This window comes from Cetorhinus maximus, chromosome 14, assembly GCF_964194155.1.
Source record: "Cetorhinus maximus chromosome 14, sCetMax3.hap1.1, whole genome shotgun sequence".
NCBI classification, from domain to species: domain Eukaryota; kingdom Metazoa; phylum Chordata; class Chondrichthyes; order Lamniformes; family Cetorhinidae; genus Cetorhinus; species Cetorhinus maximus.
The window spans coordinates 27,798,334-27,819,364 of NC_135892.1; the positions used below are offsets into that span (position 1 = coordinate 27,798,334).

The following is a 21,031-nucleotide window of genomic DNA, read 5'->3' on the forward strand; positions in this document are numbered from 1 at the left end:
TGAGTATGGGATCAAGGAGCCACATTGAAGTTAATGGGAATCAGGGGAAGCTCTCCATTGGTTGAAATCATATATGGCACAAAGGAAGAGGTTGTGGTTTGGAGGCCAATCAACTCAGCCGCAGGATATCACTACAGGGATTCCTCGGGGTAGTGTCCGAGGCCCAACCATCTTTTCAACTGAACTTTACTTAGCTTTAAATTTATTGCGTCCGGCATTGGTTTCTCAGGGCTCAAGAAACTTATTAGTAAAATGGAGGTGAGATTGAGCCACAGTTCAGGTGGGTATTTAAATTTAGGATTGCCCATCTGAATAAAATTTACTATTTACAACTGGTGTCTCTGTTCCTTCTGGCAAACGTTTAGTCAAGAGTTTTTATGTTGATGCAGCTTCTTTTAAACTTTGAAGGCTTTCAAACTGACAGCATTAGGGGGGAGAGTGATAGATCTGTCTGATAGCAGCACATCAGAGGAGGATGACCATCACCACCCATGGTAGCAACAATATTGTGGTGAGATCAACACATGCACAGGAGGGAGGTGCACAGGAGAGGGGCAGAGGTTGCAGGAGCCACTACTCATGTCACAAGGTTTTCAGCCAGAGACTCAGCTTCCTTGACCACTCAGAAGAGTGGTGCTTCCACAGGTTAATAGCTACAGATGCTTAGGGCGTAATCGTCCTAGATTTGCACTAAGTGTGGTAGTGGGTGGAAAAATGACGTTTTACCCACTGGCTGCAATGGCGGCTTCTCATGCTGTATCATCTCAAATCCACTGCATTAATTATGCATTCCCAGGATACACGCCGTTTCCATGGCGGGCGGGCTCTCATTTGCCCATCACGCCATCACCTCGCCGCTTCATCATGCTGGGCACCATATTTAAAGTGCAGCTGCACACACACCTCTCAGTGCTTCCAGCCCAGGACTGCTGCACGGAAGACATGGCCCCGAAAGGCAAAAAGACTGCAGCCCCCAGGTCTAATGATGTGTCCCTCAAGCGGCTTTTGGACACAATGGAGGCCCGCTGTGATGTCTGCTACACCCCACTCTGGCCATAGGATGGGCAGCAAGGTAATCAATCTGGCTTGGGAGGAGGTGGAAGTGGTGGTCAGCGCCAACATCCTGCAAGAGAGGGCAGCCACAGAATGCCACAAGAAGATGAATGATCTCTCTCATTCCGCCAGGGTAAGTCACTCTTTTCACCACTCTCAACTCACATACTCACAAGCCCATCACACATCTACAGGGCTCTCACTCACTGCCAGTTCAAGGGACATCACCATTCACTCTCTCACACACACCTTTATTGTCCTCATCTTGTCAATGGGACCACTCACCGCCCACTCATGCCAGGCATACTTATCATCTGGCCTGGCTGACACTCTCTCTATCTCTATTCATGCAGGACAAGCTGGCACACAACAAGAGAGAGAGGTCACAAACCGGTGGAGGGATGCCTGAAATCAAGATTCTCATGGGCTTTGAAAACACAGTTATCCACTGGCCGGCAAGGATCTGGACCGTTCCTGTGCTGACAGTGAGGTTGGTGCTGCTCTACCAAGTGAGGATCCAGCAGTGCAACATCCATCAGACAACCATGCTGTGATTGATGTGTCCTGTTTCATAGGCCACTGCTATGCACTAATTATCTCTTCTTGCTTTCACAGGCACATCTGGGAAACAGCTGACGGAGTCCATGACCCAGGGCCTCCATTCAAGCCCCGAAGAAACCTATGAAGAGGGATCTGAAGGCACCCTCCTTGAAGTCCCGTCTGAGCGCTAACCCAAAGCTTCCACCAGCGCAGAGGCACACACCTTGGTGGGACCTAGCTTTAGAGTAGCCTTGGGATCACAATCTGGTGAGCACATTGCACTTTCTGATCCACAACAGGCAGCGGCAGGGACATTCCAGGTTCCTGGCACTTGGAGTACTGCTGGAGGCCAAAGGTTTACTGAGTCCGAATCAGATGGTGAGCCTCTGGACTCGGTCAATTCTCAGTTACTGGACCTGCAAAGGTAAGCTCGGGAACAGGAGGAAGGGATGTCCGCTGCACTCCTCAGATTGGAAGGCGGGATGGAGGAGTCCATCCACCTTCAGGCTGAGGTGATAGTGCCGGCATGCCAACACACTTAGGTCAACACAGGTCGGATGGAGGCTGTCATGGAGACCTTGGTCCAGGACGTCATTCCTGCACTGCTGCGCGGGCTGAACTCCATCACTGACACCATAGTTGGTCTCCAATAGTGTGTACGTGAGAAAGGTGCGGGGCAGCTCAATCTCGCTCCAGCTTCCCCTTCTCCTCAAGGAGTCAGCCAGTGGTCCTTGGGCACCCATAAGGAAGAGGATCAGCAGGTGCACACCCTGGGTCCATCCACCCAGGTAACTGCAGGAGCGTCCAGCTCATCCAAATTCACTCTTTCTATGACTCCAGCAGCTCCAGCTCCCAAAGTTGAGGAGGGTGGCACTGCCACACACCAGGACCCCGAAAGCAGGCGTCCAGGTCTCAGCCCTCCAGAGGATGCCCGTCAAGGTCATCAGACAGGGCGTAGCAGTCAGCAGGCTGCCTCCACCTCCACAGTGGATGTACGGGGAGCACCAAGACGTAGCAGCAGGGTTAGGAAGGTTAAGAAGATGTAACTCAAGTCAATCAAGTAAATTAAATTAACAAAATTAGGGACAAAGTAAAAAGCAGTCCCTTAAAGAGAAACTTCAAAAACGAAGACAAAATTTAAAGGAAACTTGCAAACATTAAATCAAAATGTGATTAACAGGGTCTATAAAACATCCCAGTCCCTGCGGTGCCCACCTGGTTTGGAAGGCCTTGATAGTGCCGGCAAACACCGCGTGCTCCCTCTCCAGGGACACCCAGCCGCGAACGTAGCCACAGAAGAGGGGCAGACAGTCGGGTCGAGTGATCTCCTTGTCACCCACTGCCTGGGCCTGTTAATGGCCAACTCGGCTAGGCCTAGGAGCAGGTTCACGAGAAGATCCTCCTCCCTCCTGGCCCCACCTCTGCACCAGGTGCAGGATCAGGAGCATGGGACTGAAGTGCAAACAAAACAACAGTGAAAGATTTTTTAAATAACTGAAAAGGGAGTGCAGCCTACAGCAACCTATATAGACATGGTCCATGGACTCCACAAGGCCGCAAAAGACGCAGGTATCTTGGGAGTCTGTGAACCGATACAACTTACGATTGTATGGGACTGCTGCATGCAAAACCCTCCACCCTAGGTCCCCAATGGAAAGTGGGAGGTCACCTCTGTAGAGGGCTCCCCGTTGTGGACCTCCATCGCTGGATGGCAACAAGGCACGCCAGGGCATGTCCAGGCGGCGGGTGAGGGCAAGGAAGTGAAAGGTGTGCAGCAGCAGCCCATACAGGAAACCCCTTCACGTTGTGCTAAAGGGCACAGAGGGCATTTCCGCGAGGCGACTCAGGTTGCGGGGCACTGGCTCCCGAGGAAGGGTTCAAGGCTTGGGGCCAATGTGGAATTCTATCCAGAGGTATGCTCAGACGGAAGACCACCTCGCACCTGTGCCACCTCAAGTCCCAGTATGACGTCAGGGCCAAGCACGGCCGTCCTAAGGTCTTGAATGGCACTGGCTGTGAGCCGGACATCCACGGACGCGCGATTCTTCAGATCCTGCGGTAGCATCCAGCCCACTCCTCCGCCACCCAGCACGTCCCTGATCCTGGTCACCCCAGCAGACACAGCCCTCTTCTCCGCCAGCCACTGAAAAGGGCGGAGGGGCGGATTTCTGAGCAGCGGCTCTCTGATAATAGCTGCTACTCCTGACGGCGGAGAGCTGTGTTGTGAGGCGACCATGTTCCAGACTTTGATCAGGTCCTGGTAAAAGATGGGTAACGCCTACAAGGAGCCACGAAGGCCATTCCGGTCTACAAATAGGGGCTGTACGTCATAATTCAGGCGTGCACCTGGCGGAAGAAATACATCACCAGGGCACACCTGGAGGAGGCTCGATGTAAAGGTATCGCTGCAGGGCCTGAAGGTGGAAAGTCACCACCTGGGTGCGGAGGCACACCAGCAGCTGACCACTCTCCCCAAACGGGAGACTCAGAACCTCAGTAGCAACCCAGTGCAGCCTTTTGTCCCAAAAGAAATCGACGGGCATTCTCTGGATTTTTGTGACAAAGTCCGGGGGAGGGGTCAAAGTGACCAGTCGGTACCACAACATGGCTTCTGACCAGAACTTGACCCCGGTAAGGCAGCACTCGGAGTAGTCCTGTCCAGCGCTGCAGGCGAGTAGTGACTTTGGCCTCCAGCTCCTGCCAGTTCGCCAGCCAGGATTCCTCAGCAGGGCAGAGGCAGACTCCCTTGGAGAGGAGGCTGGTCCTGCTCCAGGTGAAAGGCCCGAGCTCCTCAGGTAGGGGATCCATCTGCCACTGACCAACCAGGAGTCCAGAACGCTTGTCCCAGATGATCCTGGCAGAGTACTCGCGCATCCTCCGCAGGTCAGCTGAGTCGGTGAACATGAGGAGCATGTCATCAGTGTAAGCCAAGAGGCAGTGTATGCCCAGCCCGCACAGAACCAATCCTGACAACCTCCTCTACAGGAGGCGTAGGAAAGGCTCCACACAGATAGAATACAATTGGCCAGACAGGGGGCAGCCCTGACTCACTTCTCTCCAAAAGCGAAGGGGCGCCGTCAGGGACCCGTTAACCTTAACTAGACACTCTGCAGCAGCGTACAGAAGTCGGATCCAGGGGACAAAATGCGTCCTGAACCCAAATGCTCGCAGAGTCCCGAATAAATATTTGTGAACCACCCTGTCGAATGCCTTCTCCTGGTCATAAGACAGGAAAGTGCTCAACAGACCAGTCCTCTGGGAAAAGTGGATGACATCCCGGACCAGATGAATGTTATCAAAGATGGTGCGGCCAAGGACCGTGTAGGACTGGTCAGGGTGGATCATGTGAGTGCTAAGGCGAGAAGACATTGCCCTGGCAAAGATTTTGGAATCCGTGCTGAGGAGGGAGACCAGACGCCAGTTTTTGCGAAGGCGGAGATCCCCCCTCTTAGGCAGCAGGGCAATCAAGGCCTGCACCATGAGAGGGGCATCTCCCCAGTAGCGATACTGTCCCCCAGGAACCCCCTATAGTCGTTCCCCAGGAATCCCAGAATGCCCTGAAGAACTCTACGGTTAGCCCGTCCAGCCCCTGGAGAGGCTGTCAAGGGCGCTGGTCAGCTCTCCCAGAATTATAGGGGAGTCAAGCTTTCCGGTGCCCTCTGGGCCTCCCACAAAAGTCTGCGAACATCCTTGCTGGAGACAACAGGGCAGTGTAGTAGGATTTGGCAATGGCCTCCGGATCCGAGACAAGGGATCCGTCGTCGGCCAGCAGCGTAAGGAGCTGCTGATGGATCCCGTGCCTTTTTTACAACGAGTAGAAGAAGGGGGAGCCACGGTCCAGGTCCCGGAGGAACTGGATCTGTGACCTCACGTATGTGCCGCGGGACCTGACGAGTTGCAGGTCCCGCAGCGGTACCTTCTCTTCGTATGCCAGCTGCAGGGCCGGGTCCATATCAGGCAGAAGGAGACATGCCTTCAGGTCGAGCACGTCCTTCTCCAACTCCTTGACCCTGGATTTCCGCTTCTTTGTCGAACCCCTCGCGTAATCCTGACAGTAGGTGCAGATGTGAGCACCTTGCCCATGTCCCACCATAGCCTCAAGGAGATAAAGCCTCCCGGCTTCCTTCTCCAGCCGGCCCAGAGATGACAGAATGAGTCCAGGAACTGCTCGTCCTCTAGCAGCAGGTTGTTAAAGTGCCAGTATACGGGCCCCGTCCGAGCGCATAACAGAACGAGTTCCGCCTACACCAGATGGTGCTCCGTGCGCGGCACCTGCCGCACGGAAACCGACGGAATGCAGGACATGAATGCCTTGAAAACATAAAGGCGGTCAAGTCTGGATGCTCCGACTCCAGGTGACACAAAAGTGAAAACCCTGGAGTCAGGATGGAGACGTCGCGAGACATCCACCAAGTCGAAGGAGCTAAACAGGTCCCTCAATTTATTCGCACCTAGCGAGTGATGCTGGGCACCAAGACGGTCCCTAGCCCCGAGAGTACAGTTGAAATCCCTCCTGAGGACGATGCGCTCGCCTGCGTCGATGGAGCCGAGGTGAGTGGGCACTTCCTCAAAGAAGCTCGCTTGCTGCTGCAAGCCCAGGGAAGCATACATATTCACAAAGTGAAGCGCCGCGCCCCCTGGGCGCACAGTAAGGTACTGCAACCGGCCTGGCACTGGCTCCTTGACCGCCAAGATCTCCGGCTGAAAATGTGGAGCCGACAAGATAGCCACCCCGCCAGAATTGGAGGCTAGGTGACTCATGTAGACCCCACCTCGCCACTCCAGGAGCCACATAGCTTGGTCTCCCAGAATGGTATGGGTTTCCTGCAGGAAACACACCACATTCTTCCCATCGCCAAGGACCGAGAAGTTCTAGAACCTGCGCTGTGCATCCCTGCTTCTGTTGATGTTGAGGCTAGCTATGGTAGTCTTCATTGTCAGAAGTATGTGCTACCATCACCATGCCTAGTCTAAGAAGGAGAGGAGTATTTTAATCCTTCCTTTCATTCAGGAGCCCAGCAAGAAACATGTGGACCCTCCTCTTAGTGTTCCGGTCCAGCCCAGGCGCTTTTAAGGCCTCGCGGGCAGACCAGGACACAAGAGGAAAATGATGCCACCAGTCCGGGGCCGACTGGACCCTGTCTCGGTGATCACGATTACTCGCTGAAAAATCCTGGAGCTCCCGTAAAGGGATGAGGGGAGAATCGGTCGGGGGCACCAGGGGATCCACCACCTCACCAGACAATGACTCTAAGTCACCCCCAGTGCTTACCACCAAAACCCCATCTTCCTCCAGGTAGTTGCCTCCAGCTTCCAACCCCTCCCCCATATTGAGTACGGGGGCTGGTTCGGAGCTGCCAGTTGGCTCCACCTCCACCTCAATACCAGCCCCAGGATCAAGGGATGAGGGGTCCTCTCTGGTCTTCTCTTGGGGATATGGGCCAAAGAGTGGCGGCAACTCAGAGCCCTGCTCCTCCCCCAGGCACCGGATCGCTCGGTGAGTCTGGAAAAAGCTCCGGACCTAGCACGGAGGCACCAGGCGCTGAAGGTTGGGAGGGAGCCGGGACGCCTTTTGCGCTACAGCTGCCCAATGACCCAGTGGCCGGGGCCAAGAAGGGACTGATGCAGTCCCCTGGTGGGCCATATGGCACTTTGGAGGTATGAGGTGCGTCAGGGTGGGGCACCACCGCAAGGGTGATATCCTCACCGACCCCCGAGAGACCCTGCTGAGGGGACTGCAGCAAGGGGACAGGGGCTTGGGCTCCCCCCAGAGGACTTAGAGCGAGGGCTTATGGGGTGGAGACGCCACCGCCACTTCACTGAGGGAGGGGACACATCCAACCTTGCAAGTTGGGAGGTCCTCCCCCTCCGACGGGTGGCATCTCTTCTGGGGGCTGGGGATACCTCCATCTGTGAGGCCTCGCTGCCTCGTCCAGCCCCTCCGTATGCTCCGCCCTCTGGGGTTGGGGCAGGTGCAGCCTCTTTAATAGGACCACATGCCTGGGGTCACGCGCCTCACTGCTGCTGGACCTGGGAACCAGCGTGAGGATGACGCCGGACTCAATACATGGTCCTGAGGTGCACACAGGCCCAGGAGCACGTGCGTTCACGACGCTGGGACCCATATGATTTTTGTCCCCCCAAGCTGCTATCTTCAGGGGTCTGGAGATCAGGGTGGGTTTGGGGGGTCTGGGGGGCTGCCTCCAGGTGGCGGGTCTTCCTCCACGTCTTTTTACGGTGCAGGGATTCTCCCTATGCCTCGTCGCCAGCTGAGATGGTGGTGGCTGCCAGTGGCAGCTCCCCTTATTGGGAGAAAGATGGAGCGGTGGCAGGGGGAGGAACGGCAGTGCCAGCTGCGGTCACCTGATTGGTATTGGCGGTCTTGGAGGCGGGGCAGTACTTCCTCGCAGGCCCCACCCCATTGCGAGCATGGCACAGCATGTCATCTGCTGACCAAAAAATGTGGTAGGTGGTCCCCTCAAAGGCGACATCAAAACCCCTCTTAGCGCACTCCTCCCAGGCCAGGCGTACAAAAACCTGGCACTGGAAGGAGTCGTCCACTGGGGACGAAGGGCAGGATGTTTCATAATATTAGCCTCTGGGCGGCGGCCTCCACAGGGTCCACCGCCAGGAATGTCCCGCCCACTGCAAGTCCCTTTTCGAGGGCATGGTGCACCGCCTGCTTCACCTTCAGAAAGAATATGGCCTTCCTGTACATTTTCAAGGCTGTGACTATGGCTGAAGGGCCAACAATCCTGGCCAGAGCCTTTACGCAGGCCTCAATGGTCATTGTGGGGTAGGTGTAGCACTTCACCTCAAGCTGAAGTGTCAGCAATTTAAATGGTGATGGGGCCACAGGAGATGCAAAGGCCAAAGGTGCCATTGCCCCCACATAGGTGGCCTGAGCAGGCCCTGCCACCAGTGAAGATGTTGTCACCGCCATCAGGGAGTGCTACACCTACCCCACTGCAGGTAAAATAAAAAATAAACACAATAGAGCAAAGGGAAGTGGGAGTAGGGGAGAGCGAGATGGGGAGAGGGAGACAGAGGGGACAAAGTTGGGGGCTTTCTTGAGGTGGGGGGGTTCCAATGTTCCGCTGCAGGAGGAGGGGTCTTCACCTGGGCAGCTAGGAATGCTCAGGCACAGTCCAGGAACGATGGTAAATGTCTGTAGATGCATTTGGCTCTGGGCAGTGCTAACTAACCCAGGCGAGTCAAGGGAGGGCAGAGTACGGTCCAGGTCTTCTTCCCCTCAAAGTTCAGTCTCTCACAGCCCTCCCTGCTTGGATGTTCTATTCCGCCCCCTGCAGACAACCAGGCACCCACCTGTTGCAGTAAAAGTCCACCCCTCTGGCTGGAGTCAGGTCCTCTCCCCTCCAGCTCTCCCCAAATTCTCACTCCCAGGCTCTTAGGGCCTTGCTAGGCCTTACAAGGCCCCACCCTGCAGTAGCAGGTTGTAATAGCAGCAGCAGCCTTTTTGGCAGCAGTCTTTTTGCTCCAGTTGAGGACTAGAAGGAAATCCCACAGCAGCAGGAACAGCCACAGGAAATCCCACAGCAGCAGGAACAGCTACAGGAAAACAGCAGCAGGAACAGCCACAGTAAATCCCACAGCAGCAGGAACAGCCACAGGAAAACAGCAGCAGGAACAGCCACAGGAAATCCCACAGCAGCAGGAACAGCCACAGGAAATCCCACAGCAGCAGGAACAGCCACAGGAAATCCCACAGCAGCAGGAACAGCCACAGGAATATTGCAGCAGCAGGAATAGCCACAGGAAATCCCACCGCAGCAGGAACAGCCACAGGAAAACAGCAGCAGGAACAGCCACAGGAAAACAGCAGGAACAGCCACAGGAAATCCCGCAGCGGCAGGAACAGCCACAAGAAATCCCACAGCAACGGGAACAGCCACTGGAAATCCCACAGCAGCGGGAACAGACACTGGAAATCCCACAGCAGCAGAAACAGCCACTGGAAAACAGCAGCCGGAACAACCACAGGAATCTCTCAGCAGCGGGAACAGCCACAGGAAAACAGCATTAGGAACAGCCACAGGAAATCCCACAGCAGCTGGAATAGCCACAAGAAATCCCACAGCAGCAGGAACAGCCAATGGAAATCCCACAGCAGCAACAGCCACAGCCAGCACCAAGCACAACCACAGCAACAGCACACAGCTCAGCAGTAACAAGCTGCAGCTGAGACCAGTCAGGAAGCATAGCCTGAGCATGGGTGTTAACCACTTGTACATAATGTTCACTATTGTAAATAAACTCCCAACAATGTCTCCCTGCCTATTGCTCCTTGTTCCGATGAGCAGTGTTTGTGTCACTCAGACGTGAAACCTTTCTGCACAAGATAAAGGCAGGTGTCTCAGTCCAGGGCCTCTTCCCTGTGCTTTGTGCAGCCTTCAAACCAAAGTGATGGTCCAGCCTCACACTCCTTGGACACATTAGTGATGCCTGCACCTCAATGGTGCTTGTCATTGCTGCCAGAATGTGGTGGACAGGCGTCACCAAGTTCCATCATTCTCTCTGTGTGCTCTCAGCACATGTAAGGTGGGGCTGGCTCCCATCTCTTCAGCATTTGTGACCTGTGATGCTGTGTTCCTGAAGGACTCAGATGCTGAACGCGGACAAAGGATCAGGTGCCTTTAAAGTTTCATGGCTGCATCTTCATGATATGACCCTGATCACACAGAACGCAAGCAAGCTGTCCTCAGCCAGACAGGAGTTAGACATTCTCAGAGGCTGTGTGAAGAACTATGGGGTGTCCTCACTGCATGTCATCATCATCCTCCTGCAATCGAGTGCCTATTAGGGCATCCACTGCATCTCCATGACAGGAGCTTTTTCATAGAGGGTATGTGTGTTGCCACAAGCCAGACTGGAGTCAAACGTTCCTAGATGCAACGTAAGGATCCATGATGTCTCCTCACTGCATGTCGTCATCATCCTCCACAAATCTAACAGCTGTGAGGGCCTCCTGAGTGTGCCTGCCTCGTCTGGACAGTGCAAGGGCCTCCGCATTCTGATCCCTGTCGATGTCCTCCTCATCGGCGGAGACCTCCAATTCCTGCATCTGCTCCGCAGCCAGCTCCTCTCCCTATTGCGGCACCAGGTTGTAAAGGGAGCAGCAGATGACAATGATGCATGACACCATCCGTGGACTATATTGCAGGGCTCCACCAGCCCAGTCCAGGCACCAGAACCTCATTTTCAGCATTCCAATAGTTTGCTCCACCAAGTTGTGAGTTTGGAAAGAAACATTTGCAGGTCTACGGAGAAAAGGTGGGGGCGTGGCACTAGGTGAATTGCTCCTGCTGAGGACCAACACAGACATGATGGGCCAAATGGCTTCCTTTTGTGCTCCAACTGTTCTTTTAATAACTTAGAGAAAGAGACTGAGAGTAATGTATCCAAGTTTGCTGATGACACAAATCTAAGTGGGATTATAAGCAGTAAAGAGGCTGCAAAGAGATATAGACATGCTAAATTAGTGGGCAACAAGATGGCATTTGGAGTTTTGGAGTATAATGTGGGGAAGTGTGAGGTTATTCACTTTGGTAGTAAAAATAGAAATGCACAATGTGTTTTAAAAGGCATGAAACTTATAAATGTTGATGTTTACAGAAACTTGGATGTACTCATACAAGGAACACAAAAAGTCAGCATACAAAGGAAGAGTGTTAGGGTTACAGGGAGAAGGTGGAGGAATGGCACTAGGTGCATTGTTCATTTAGAGAGCCAGCGCAGACAATGGGCTGAATGGCTTCCTTCTGTGCTGTAAGAATTCTGTGGTTCTGTGAGGTACAGCAAGCAATTAGAAAAGCAATTGACATTGTGGTCTTTCATGCAAGAGAATTGGGCATACAAGGATAAGGCAAAACAAAAACAAAAATACCTGGAAAAACTCAGCAGGTCTGGCAGCATCTGTGGAGAGGAGCACAGTTAACGTTTCAAGTCCGCATGACTCTTCAACAGAACTAAGGAAAAATAGAAAAGGGGTGAAATATAAGCTGGTTTAAGGGGGGGTTGGGACAAGAAGAGCTGGATAGAGGGCCAGTGATAGGTGGAGATAACCAAAAGATGTCACAGACAAAAGGACAAAGAGGTGTTGAAGGTGGTGATATTATCTAAAGAAATGTGCTAATTAAGGGTAGAAAGCAGGACGAGCAAGGTACAGATAGCCCTAGTGGGGGTGGGGTGGGGTGAAGGAATCGAAAAAGGCTAAAAGGTAGAGATAAAAACAATGGATGGAAATACATTTAAAAATAATGGAAATAGGTGAGAAAAGAAAAATCTATATAAATTATTGGGGAAAAAAAGGTGGGGGGATCGGAAAGGGGGTGGGGATGGAGGAGAGAGTTCATGATCTAAAGTTGTTGAACTCAATATTCAGTCCGGAAGGCTGTAAAGTGCCTAATCGGAAGATGAGGTGCTGTTCCTCCAGTTTGCGTTGAGCTTCACTGGAACAATGTAGCAAGCCAAGGACGGACATGTGGGCATGAGAGCAGGGTGGAGTGTTGAAATGGCAAGCGACAGGGAGGTCTGGGTAATGCTTGCGGACAGACCGAAGGTGTTCTGCAAAGCGGTCACCCAGTCTGCGTTTGGTCTCTCCAATGTAGAGGAAACAGCATTGGGAGCAACGAATGCAGTAGACTAAGTTGAGGGAAGTGCAAGTGAAATGCTGCTTCACTTGAGATGAGTGTTTGGGCCCTTGGACGGTGAGGAGAGGGGAAGTGAAGGGGCAGGTGTTGCATCTTCTGCGGTAGCATGGGAAGGTGCCGTGGGAGGGGGTTGAGGTGTAGGGGATGATGGAGGAGTGGACCGGGATGATGGAGGAGTGGACCAGGGTGATGGAGGAGTGGACCAGGGTGTCACAGAGGGCACAATCCCTACGGAATGCTGCCGGGGGGGGTGAAGGGAAGATGTGTTTGGTGGTGGCATCATGCTGGAGTTGGTGGGAATGGCGGAGGATGATCCTTTGAATGCGGAGGCTGGTAGGGTGATAAGTGAGGACAAGGGGGACCCTATCATGTTTCTGGGAGGGAGAAGAAGGTGTGAGGGCAGATGCGCGGGAGATGGGTCGGACACGGTTGAGGGCCCTGTCAACCACCGTGGGTGGAAAACCCCGGTTAAGGAAGAAGGAGGACATGTCAGAGGAACTGTTTTTGAAAGTGGCATCATCAGAACAGATGCGACGGAGGCGAAGGAACCGAGAGAATGGGATGGAGTCCTTACAGGAAGCGGGGTATGAGGAGCTGTAGTCGAGGTAGCTGTGGGAGTCGGTAGTGAATATTGGTGGACAGTCTATCACCTTGCTACAATTGTATATGGCCTTGGTGAGAGCACACCTGGGGCAGAATTTTGCCCTTGTCAGGAGGGCGTGGCGGGCAGTCCCGGGAGCAGTCTTAAAGCCGACTGCTGCTTGCGATCGGGTCTTCACATGGGTTTCATGCTGGCTGGCCAATTAACGGCCAGCCAGCGTGAAATATGCGCTGCAACGCTCAACACTGCACACGTGGGGGTGCGCATAGTAAAAGCTCCCCATGGTACAGAGCTGCCTCAGGGAGCTTTGAAAATAAAAAATAGAGAATTTAAAAATGTTAATAACATGTCGCCTCATGTGACTCTGACACATGAGCAGAGACATGTTAGAAATTAGTTTGAAAAGTTTTAATTTTTTTATAACCACTGATCGAAACCTCATCCTGCCCATGGATGAGGTTTTGCAAAAAATCCAAAGGCCGCTTGGCCTGTAAGGTTGGACGGGCAACAAACATTTCATTTCATTGGAACTTTAATGGCCTTAATAGGCCTGTTAATTGTTGGCGGGCATGCCGCCGACTCCTGCATGCACCCGCCGACTGAAATATCGTGCGTCATTTTACACTTGTTCAGGTTGGGTGGCGCCCACCCGTTGAGCGCAATATTCAGCCCCTGGAGTAGTGCGCACAGGTTTGGTCTCCATATCTAAAGAAGATATATTTGCTTTGGTGGTGGTACAGTGAAATTTTATTAAGTTAATTCCTGGGATGAGAGAGATATCCAATGAGGGGAGGCTATGTAAATTGGGCCTATACTCTCTGGAATTTAGAAGAATGGGAAATGGTCTCATTGAAACATACAAAGCTCTGAAGGGTTCTGACACCATAGAAACTGAGAGGTTGTTTCACCTGACTGGGGAATCTAGAACATGGAGGCATATACTCAGAATAAGGGGTTGATCATTTAGGACGGAGGTGAGGAGAGATTTCTTCACTAAGAGGGTTGCGAATCTTTGGAATTCTATACCCAAGTGGATGTTCCATCATTGAGTACATTCAAGGATGAGATAGATAGTTTAGTCTCTTAGTCTCAAGGGGTATGAGGAGCGGGCAGTAAAGTGAAGCTGAGGCAGAAGATCAGCCAGCCGTACTGACTGGCTAAATAGGCTTGATGAGCCATATACTTGACTCCTGTTCCTACTTCTTACATTCCTCAAACCTGGAATTCAATTTTTTTTTCAATTAAGTTGTGATTACAGATTCCAACCCATTGAGTTGACTCCCGGGTTTTGTCATGCATTTCTAACTACCGCGCTGAAGCCACCTTTAGATTAATATCAGTACCAATGCTTCTTTAAACCAAGGGTCACAATCCATTAAACTATCTTTGCACCTGTATGATGCTACCTCTACCTTATAAAACAGGGCAAAATGGAGAATATTATGTATCATATTTGCTCACAACAATTGTTGGTTGAAATTTCATATTGTTTTAAACTGACAAATAGAGGAATTGTATACTCATTGATAGATAATACACAATATATTTCTTATCTATTGGATATAATTAAAAACCTTGCATATTCAGACACTCCTTGTCATCACGACTTTTGGTAAAGTTTATATGCCAACATTTACAGGGTTAAAAAGGGTATGTAAACATTTATAATTATATTTCCCGCGTAAACAATTGCTTGTTATAAAATAGTTGCAGACCTCAGCTACTACATGAACCTCTCAAACATGTTTTCCGACTCTATCCTCTATTTCTTTCCCCGTTCTGTGCAGATAAGCCTTCTTAATTTTATCTGTCGCTGACTTTTTATAAATAAATCAACTGTCTTTAAATTTATTTAATATTAAATTTGAAACCTACGTAAGTTTGTTTTCTTCCCTGCTGGCCTTCATTCCCTGATAAATACACGGATGCTTCTCACTCCCAGATAACTTGCTCCTTTGAAATATATTGTCCTGCTACTTATAGAAAGTTAATGGCGCTACCTGCAGTGCAACATATAAAGAAAATAATATTTCTCTGCTGCCAACCATTCCTCCTACAATTCAGTGCTTTCTGTTCTCTGACGTATAAAATTAATTAAATATTTGCCCACTGCCTGTCTGTTCTCCTGCAATTCAATAATACACGCTCCCAAAGATACAAGTGCAATGTTCCTGCTATTTTCTATAACTTAAAGATTATGTCAGCTGTTTGCTGAAGATTTTTGCTGCTTTCTGATATGTAGATGTGTCTCCCTTTTCCTCAAAGCTAAATGCTGCTTCCTGTTCAACCCCCGCATAATTATTTTCCCACTGGAAGTTTTCTTTCCTAAAATGTAATAATGCAGCCAGCTCAGCAGATTATAATTAATTGCCCACAACAATTGGTTCACGACAGAAAAAAACAGAAAACCGATTGTGGGGACAGGTCAACAAACTGATGAAAACAAAGACAGTGGTGCAACAGTCAAATCTGGGCAGAGACACACATATAGGGTAGGGATGAGGAATTGACAAAGAAAAGAGTAGGCAGATGTGAGAGAAAGAGAGGCTGGCAACATTGTGCACAGTACACCTGATGTCGTCACACTAGTGACCCGTATAATGACAGAATGGTGTCCTTTGATTTGTACTGAATGTTTCTATTAATGCAACCAAATGCCCCGTTTGCTTTAGCTACGATTTCTCTATATTGGTTTTGAACCTTCAGTGGTTTGTGCACAATAACATCTAGATCTCTTAACCATTTCCAGTATTCTTCCCTGTAAGTGATATGTCTCATGGCATTGCATTTATTTATGTTAAATATCATTTTGCATTATTTGGCCCATTCCCCAAGTGTATCTCTTTGCATTAGATTGTAATCCCCTACTGTCGTAACCCTTGGAAATTTATCCTCTGCACGTTTACTGACTATACATACCCCGAACGCCACAGTCCAAATCATTAATAAATAGTGAAACTTAGAAAACACAAGATCATTCGTAACATGCCTTCAGGCTATCCACGACCGTTAACTACCAGAGAGATAGACAGATATTGGGGGCAAAATGAGAAACCAAATGTGAAGACGATAGAGCTCAGAGAAAGATCAGTTAATAAAAACAAGCAGAGGTCAAAAGGACAGAGAGCAGCAATTGACAAACCGAAGTTCTTTGCAAGTTAAAAATATTAAAACATTTTGGATTGTAGAAAGCGTTATGATTTATGTTTTATAATCCAAGGAAACTACAGAAAGGCTTTTTTTTTTGCCAGTGTAAAAGCTACCAGCTTTAAAACAGAAATCACCGGTGACAGGCAGTGCTACTTCTGCACCACCTCTCTCAATCTGTGCATTGTCTGGGTGTTGTTGAGCTGTTTGGCCGATATCCAGTCGTGGATGGAGCCCTAATTTCCTCCAGTTAAACACTTGGAAGAATTCAGCCCCACTCACAAACTCCATGCTGTTCGCAATCTCAGAATCCTATTTGATCCTGAGCTGGTTATTGACTTATCCTTAGGCTGCAGCCACTCAACCCAGCTGGCGGTGTGCTTTCTGCCGCTATAAGTCACCAGTTGTCTGACGATGTGGAGAATTAACACTGAAGATTTCCATGGGGAAATTGGACATTTTAAATAAACACCAAAGAGCATTTTTTTTCTTAGTATTTTTCTTCATTTTTCTCCTACCACCACCACCCCCAGCATTCCCTTGCGGTTATGGCGCTATATGATAACCTTCCCCCTTGCAGGAACAGAAAATACGACTTTTGCCCTGGAGATGCTGAAGTCAATTGTAGCTTGAAAGGAACAGAGTCAAAAGGTCATTGACCTGAAATGTTGACTCTTTCTCTTTCTCCAGAGATGTTGCTTGATCTGCAGTATTTAAGAATTTTCTGTTTTTATTTCAGATTTCCAGTAACCGCAGTATTTTGCTTTTGTGTAGCTTGAAAACCACTGCTGCCTGACATTGATTAATTCAAGACGGATCGGAATCAGAACCTTCCTTGACTGCAGGATTCAACTACTCACTATATACGCTGGCTGAACTGTCAGGAGCTCAGAGAATTTTAATGAACATTTTTTAACGCAGACAACTGAGTAATAAATGTATCCTCCTGCCTTTTGTTTAATCCAAAATAGAATGATTTTATTTCAGGCACAGAGAATTTCACGAACTGTTCCAACCTCTGAGAATGACATATGTGAAACTTTTCTGAACATACAGTTCGAAGTTTTGCTTTTAGTCTTGCCTCGGTTATTGAACACAGACAAGATCGGTGGGACATTTATCAGCTTTAAAAGGTGCTACAAAAGTGCATGTTGCTGTTATTGCATTTGAACTTGTTGAGTTCAGGCGAATTTAAAACTTTTGGTTATAATGAGACAGTGTTGAGAAAATGTCCAGTCTTAACTTCATACATGTCCTAATACAAGGGAGAATAAAGTAACCTATAGTCTGCGTTTATGCACGTGATCCAATGAATATTTAACTACTTACAATGGAATTTTTCATCATGGCTTTCACTGTGAAACCTTCAGTTACTCTATGATCCTTCTTGGGTCTTTGATAACTTGCCGCCAGAAGTTTCTGGTTGCCCTTTTCCACTGCGTAGGCAGCTGGCATTTTATTTGTTGTGAGGACAGAGTAGCAGTAAGACACCTCCTACTGAACAAATTCCGCTGCTGTTGTATTCCTTTTGCGGCGGTTCTAACACAATCTTGGTTCACAAACAGCTGGGCAGCTCCGTTGCTAAGAGAGATATGTTAAACAAATGCCGTCATTTCCGTCACCTCAGAACCCTTCCCGTTATTTCAGTTTGACAGATATCACGTGACAGCGGGGCGTGCTTATTTTTGAATTCGGGCGCTTCGACCACACTTTCAAAAAGCTTTTTATTTTGCCTCGGAAGTGTTGGCAGTAAAAATAACGCAAAACTTTCATTGTAAAGAGAACACATGTTGCTTCCTCCCTCCTCGCTTTTCTGCCCTCAAACTTCACTCTCACAATCGGGTTCGTTTCTTGGCTGCCCCCTCACTCGCTCTGTGACTACCCCGCCCCCTTGGCTTTCACACCCCTCACGATCTCTGTGATCTCCTTGGAGGTTTTTTATTTGTTCATCGGATGTGGCAGGCACTTGTTGCTCACCCATCACACCGCTCGCACTGTAAGCCCCTTTATCTCCAAACTTCCCTGATCTCCGATCCCCCCGCCCCCCTTTGCGCTCGAGCCTCTCACGCGCTCTCTAACCGCTCCCCCCGCCCCCTCCTGCTTTTGCCCTCGAGCTCTCTCGACCTTGTTGATAAACAACCTTGGACCTCACTGATGAGAGAGATAGCTGCACGCAGGCGCAGAATGACCCGGCCTGCAGGCTTTGACTATAATACGTACAGTTGACATGGCATAAAATTCGGCTCTGCTCAAATTACAAGACCATCCCCTCATAGAGCTGAAGTAATCAAAGAAATGATCGGTAGGTGATTACTTGAAACAAAGCCGCCTTCTTGCAAGGCCTTGTTTAAATGTACCAGTGACACGTTATGCATTAGATATATTAGGCCAACATCTACTTGCTTTGACTTTAAAAAATGTGCATTTTGACCAAAGGAAAGGGGGTGATTGAGAAACCACCAGGTATAAGCAGATATATAATGTTTTAACTTTGAATATACTATTGTCTGTGAAAAATAAATTTTCACCTCCCCGGCGGGGAATTGAACCCCGGTCTCCCGCGTGACAGGCGGGGATACTAACCACTATACTACCGAGGAATAGGAATGGTGATGTGTGAATTTTACTTTCTGATATTAATAAAAAGTTTATCAGTGGCAACTTAAATTGGATAGGTGTCGGGATTTTTCTGGACAGAAAATCGATTAAATGTAATATGTTCAGCGGTTTAATGCATTTTGTACATAATGTTACATGTTGGAATTCTGTGCCAGGGAATTGAAGGAAACCGGTCCTATCTTGAGCTTCACAAACAACTCATGGCCCATCTGCTTGCTCTAAAGTGACTTACAAGTCACTCACTTAAAAAAAATATATGGATACATTTTGATAGACATATTTAGTTCCTTGTTATCAATTTTTAATACAATCTGCATTGTCTTATGATGCCACTTGAGGTAAAAATTGTTGAATATTTGGTGCATAATTTAGGAATAAAATGAGTAAATATGGCTATTGCTATTTTTCTTTTGCTCTGAAAAAGAGTCATACGGACTCAAAACATTAACTCCCTTTCTCTCTCCACAGATTCTGCCAGACCTGCTGAGTTTTTCCAGCATTTTTTGTTTTTTATTACAGTGGATATGGTGCTGTGTTCTGCTCTGTATACACTGAATTTTTAAGAATTTGAAATGGGCTGCTTTGGGTACAGAACCCTAGAACCATAGTTAAATGGCCCACAAGTACTGCTACTAAAGCCCACCCCACTCCTTGCACCATAAAGCCATACATGTGAAGTCCTATGTTGATGACTTAGAAAAACTTCCAGGAGATCCTGTATTTGTTCATTGAACATGCTGTTCTGCTATATGGAAAGTTTTTGCTATAATTCTCATGGGAACAGGGTAAGATGTAATCATACTAATAAACAAGATGCTGTGGTTACAGATTTTAGTCCTGTGTCAAAATGCATCAATTACAGCTTGCTGTTACAACAGAGACAAGGCATTCTGCACTATTCAATCAGATCTGATTATGCAATGGGTCCAGAGTCATTTACTCAATAGCTGGGAGTTATTCTGAGGGTGCTTGGCGGAGTAGATGGAGCGGATAAAAGCAAAGTACTGCGGATGCTGGAAATCTGAAACAAAAACAAAAATTGCTGGAAAAACTCAGCAGGCCTGACAGTATCTGTGGAGAGGAAGACAGAGTTAACGTTTCGAGTCCGTATGACTCTTCATCAGAACTAAAGGGAAATAGAAATGTGGTGAAATATAAGCTGTTTAAAGGGGGTGGGACAGTTGGAGCTGGATAGAGGGCCAGTAACAGGTGGAGGCAAAGGAGAGATTGCCAAAGATGTCATAAACAAAAGGTCAAAGGGGTGTTGATGGTGGTGATATTAGCTAAAGGATGTGCTAACTGTGACATTAAGGATAGAAAGCAGGATGAAAGATGGAGTGGATGTTTCTTGTGGGGGAATCTAGAACTAGGGGGCACAGTTTAAAAATAATGGGAGGTCCCCATTTCAGAAATGAAGATCAATTTCTTCTCTGGGAGGGTCATTAGCGTTTGGAATTTTCTCCCTCGGCAAGAAGTGGAGGCTGGCTCATTGAATATATTCAGGACTGAGTTAGACATATTTTTAATTGACAAGGGAGTTCAAGGGTTATGGGGGACAGGCAGGGAAGTGGAGTTGAGGTAATATCAGATCAGCCATAATCTGATTGACTGGCGGAGCAAGCTCGAGGAGCCGAATGGCCTACTCCTGGTCCTATTTCTAATGTTCCTATGTTCGCATGAGTTGTAGTGCCTGCTAATGACCAGCTAACAGGAAAAAACGGTCTATGCCTTCTCAGAGGCCTGCTGAACCCATATTTCCAGCTGTTTAGATTCCTGATTGAACAGTTTAGGATTCATATCCTGGTTGGGAGCCTTACCATAGTGAAATAATACTGAATATGTGGATCTATCAAGCATGCGTGAGGGTTGGGATTAGGGATGACATCCTCCTGTTCTTTTCTTATGTGGAAATGCCCCTCACATGCATCAGTTGGAGGCCCGGGTTGCTCTGAGATTGATTCTAATCAACAGCAAAGACAATCTATGAGGTACATTGCATGGTAGTGTAAAATGGTTAATGGCGAGTTGGCAGCCTGTTTAACACCTCCCCTGATTTTTAGTGATGGTGTAGATGGTACAATACTGGCATGTTGTTGTCATACCTGTTGGCAGGATCAGATGTCTGCCTTTTACTTATTTACCCGTCTGTCAATTTTTTTTGAAGTTTCCTAAAGAATCGTTTTTTAAAAAAGAAAGCGAGGGCAATTGATAATTAAGGCTGGTAGAAATAACCTATTTATTCATATACTTATTTTAAAAGCAAGTAATACTTGGAAACTTACATAAAACTAAAGTTATCCAAATATTGATGCAGGATGGCAGAAAAAACACATATTACTCTGGGGTAATACTAGGACTGATCATACTAAGCCTGGCTGGGGAAAAATGTCTCTCCAAACAC

At 48.7% G+C, this 21,031-nt stretch overlaps 2 protein-coding genes and 1 non-coding gene across 6 annotated transcripts in view; 1 reads left to right on the top strand and 2 right to left on the bottom strand.

Moving 5' to 3' along the window:
• Nucleotides 1–17,561, bottom strand: part of LOC144689551 (parkin coregulated gene protein homolog) — a 523,903-nt gene extending 506,342 nt beyond the window's left edge. For both annotated transcript variants that reach the window (XM_078556725.1, XM_078556724.1), the window contains exon 1: nucleotides 17,341–17,561. In XM_078556725.1, coding sequence (XP_078412851.1) covers nucleotides 17,341–17,466 — 126 coding nt within the window. In that variant the 5' untranslated portion in view covers nucleotides 17,467–17,561. The remainder of the gene's footprint in view (nucleotides 1–17,340) is intronic.
• Nucleotides 17,562–18,168: 607 nt separating this feature from the next.
• Nucleotides 18,169–21,031, top strand: part of prkn (parkin RBR E3 ubiquitin protein ligase) — a 1,436,175-nt gene continuing 1,433,312 nt past the window's right edge. For all 3 annotated transcript variants that reach the window (XM_078556736.1, XM_078556737.1, XM_078556738.1), the window contains exon 1: nucleotides 18,169–18,313. In XM_078556736.1, the coding sequence (XP_078412862.1) occupies nucleotides 18,307–18,313 (7 nt within the window). In that variant the 5' untranslated portion in view covers nucleotides 18,169–18,306. The remainder of the gene's footprint in view (nucleotides 18,314–21,031) is intronic.
• Nucleotides 18,540–18,611, bottom strand: trnad-guc (transfer RNA aspartic acid (anticodon GUC)). The gene has a single exon. It is a non-coding gene; the product is annotated as a tRNA-Asp (tRNA).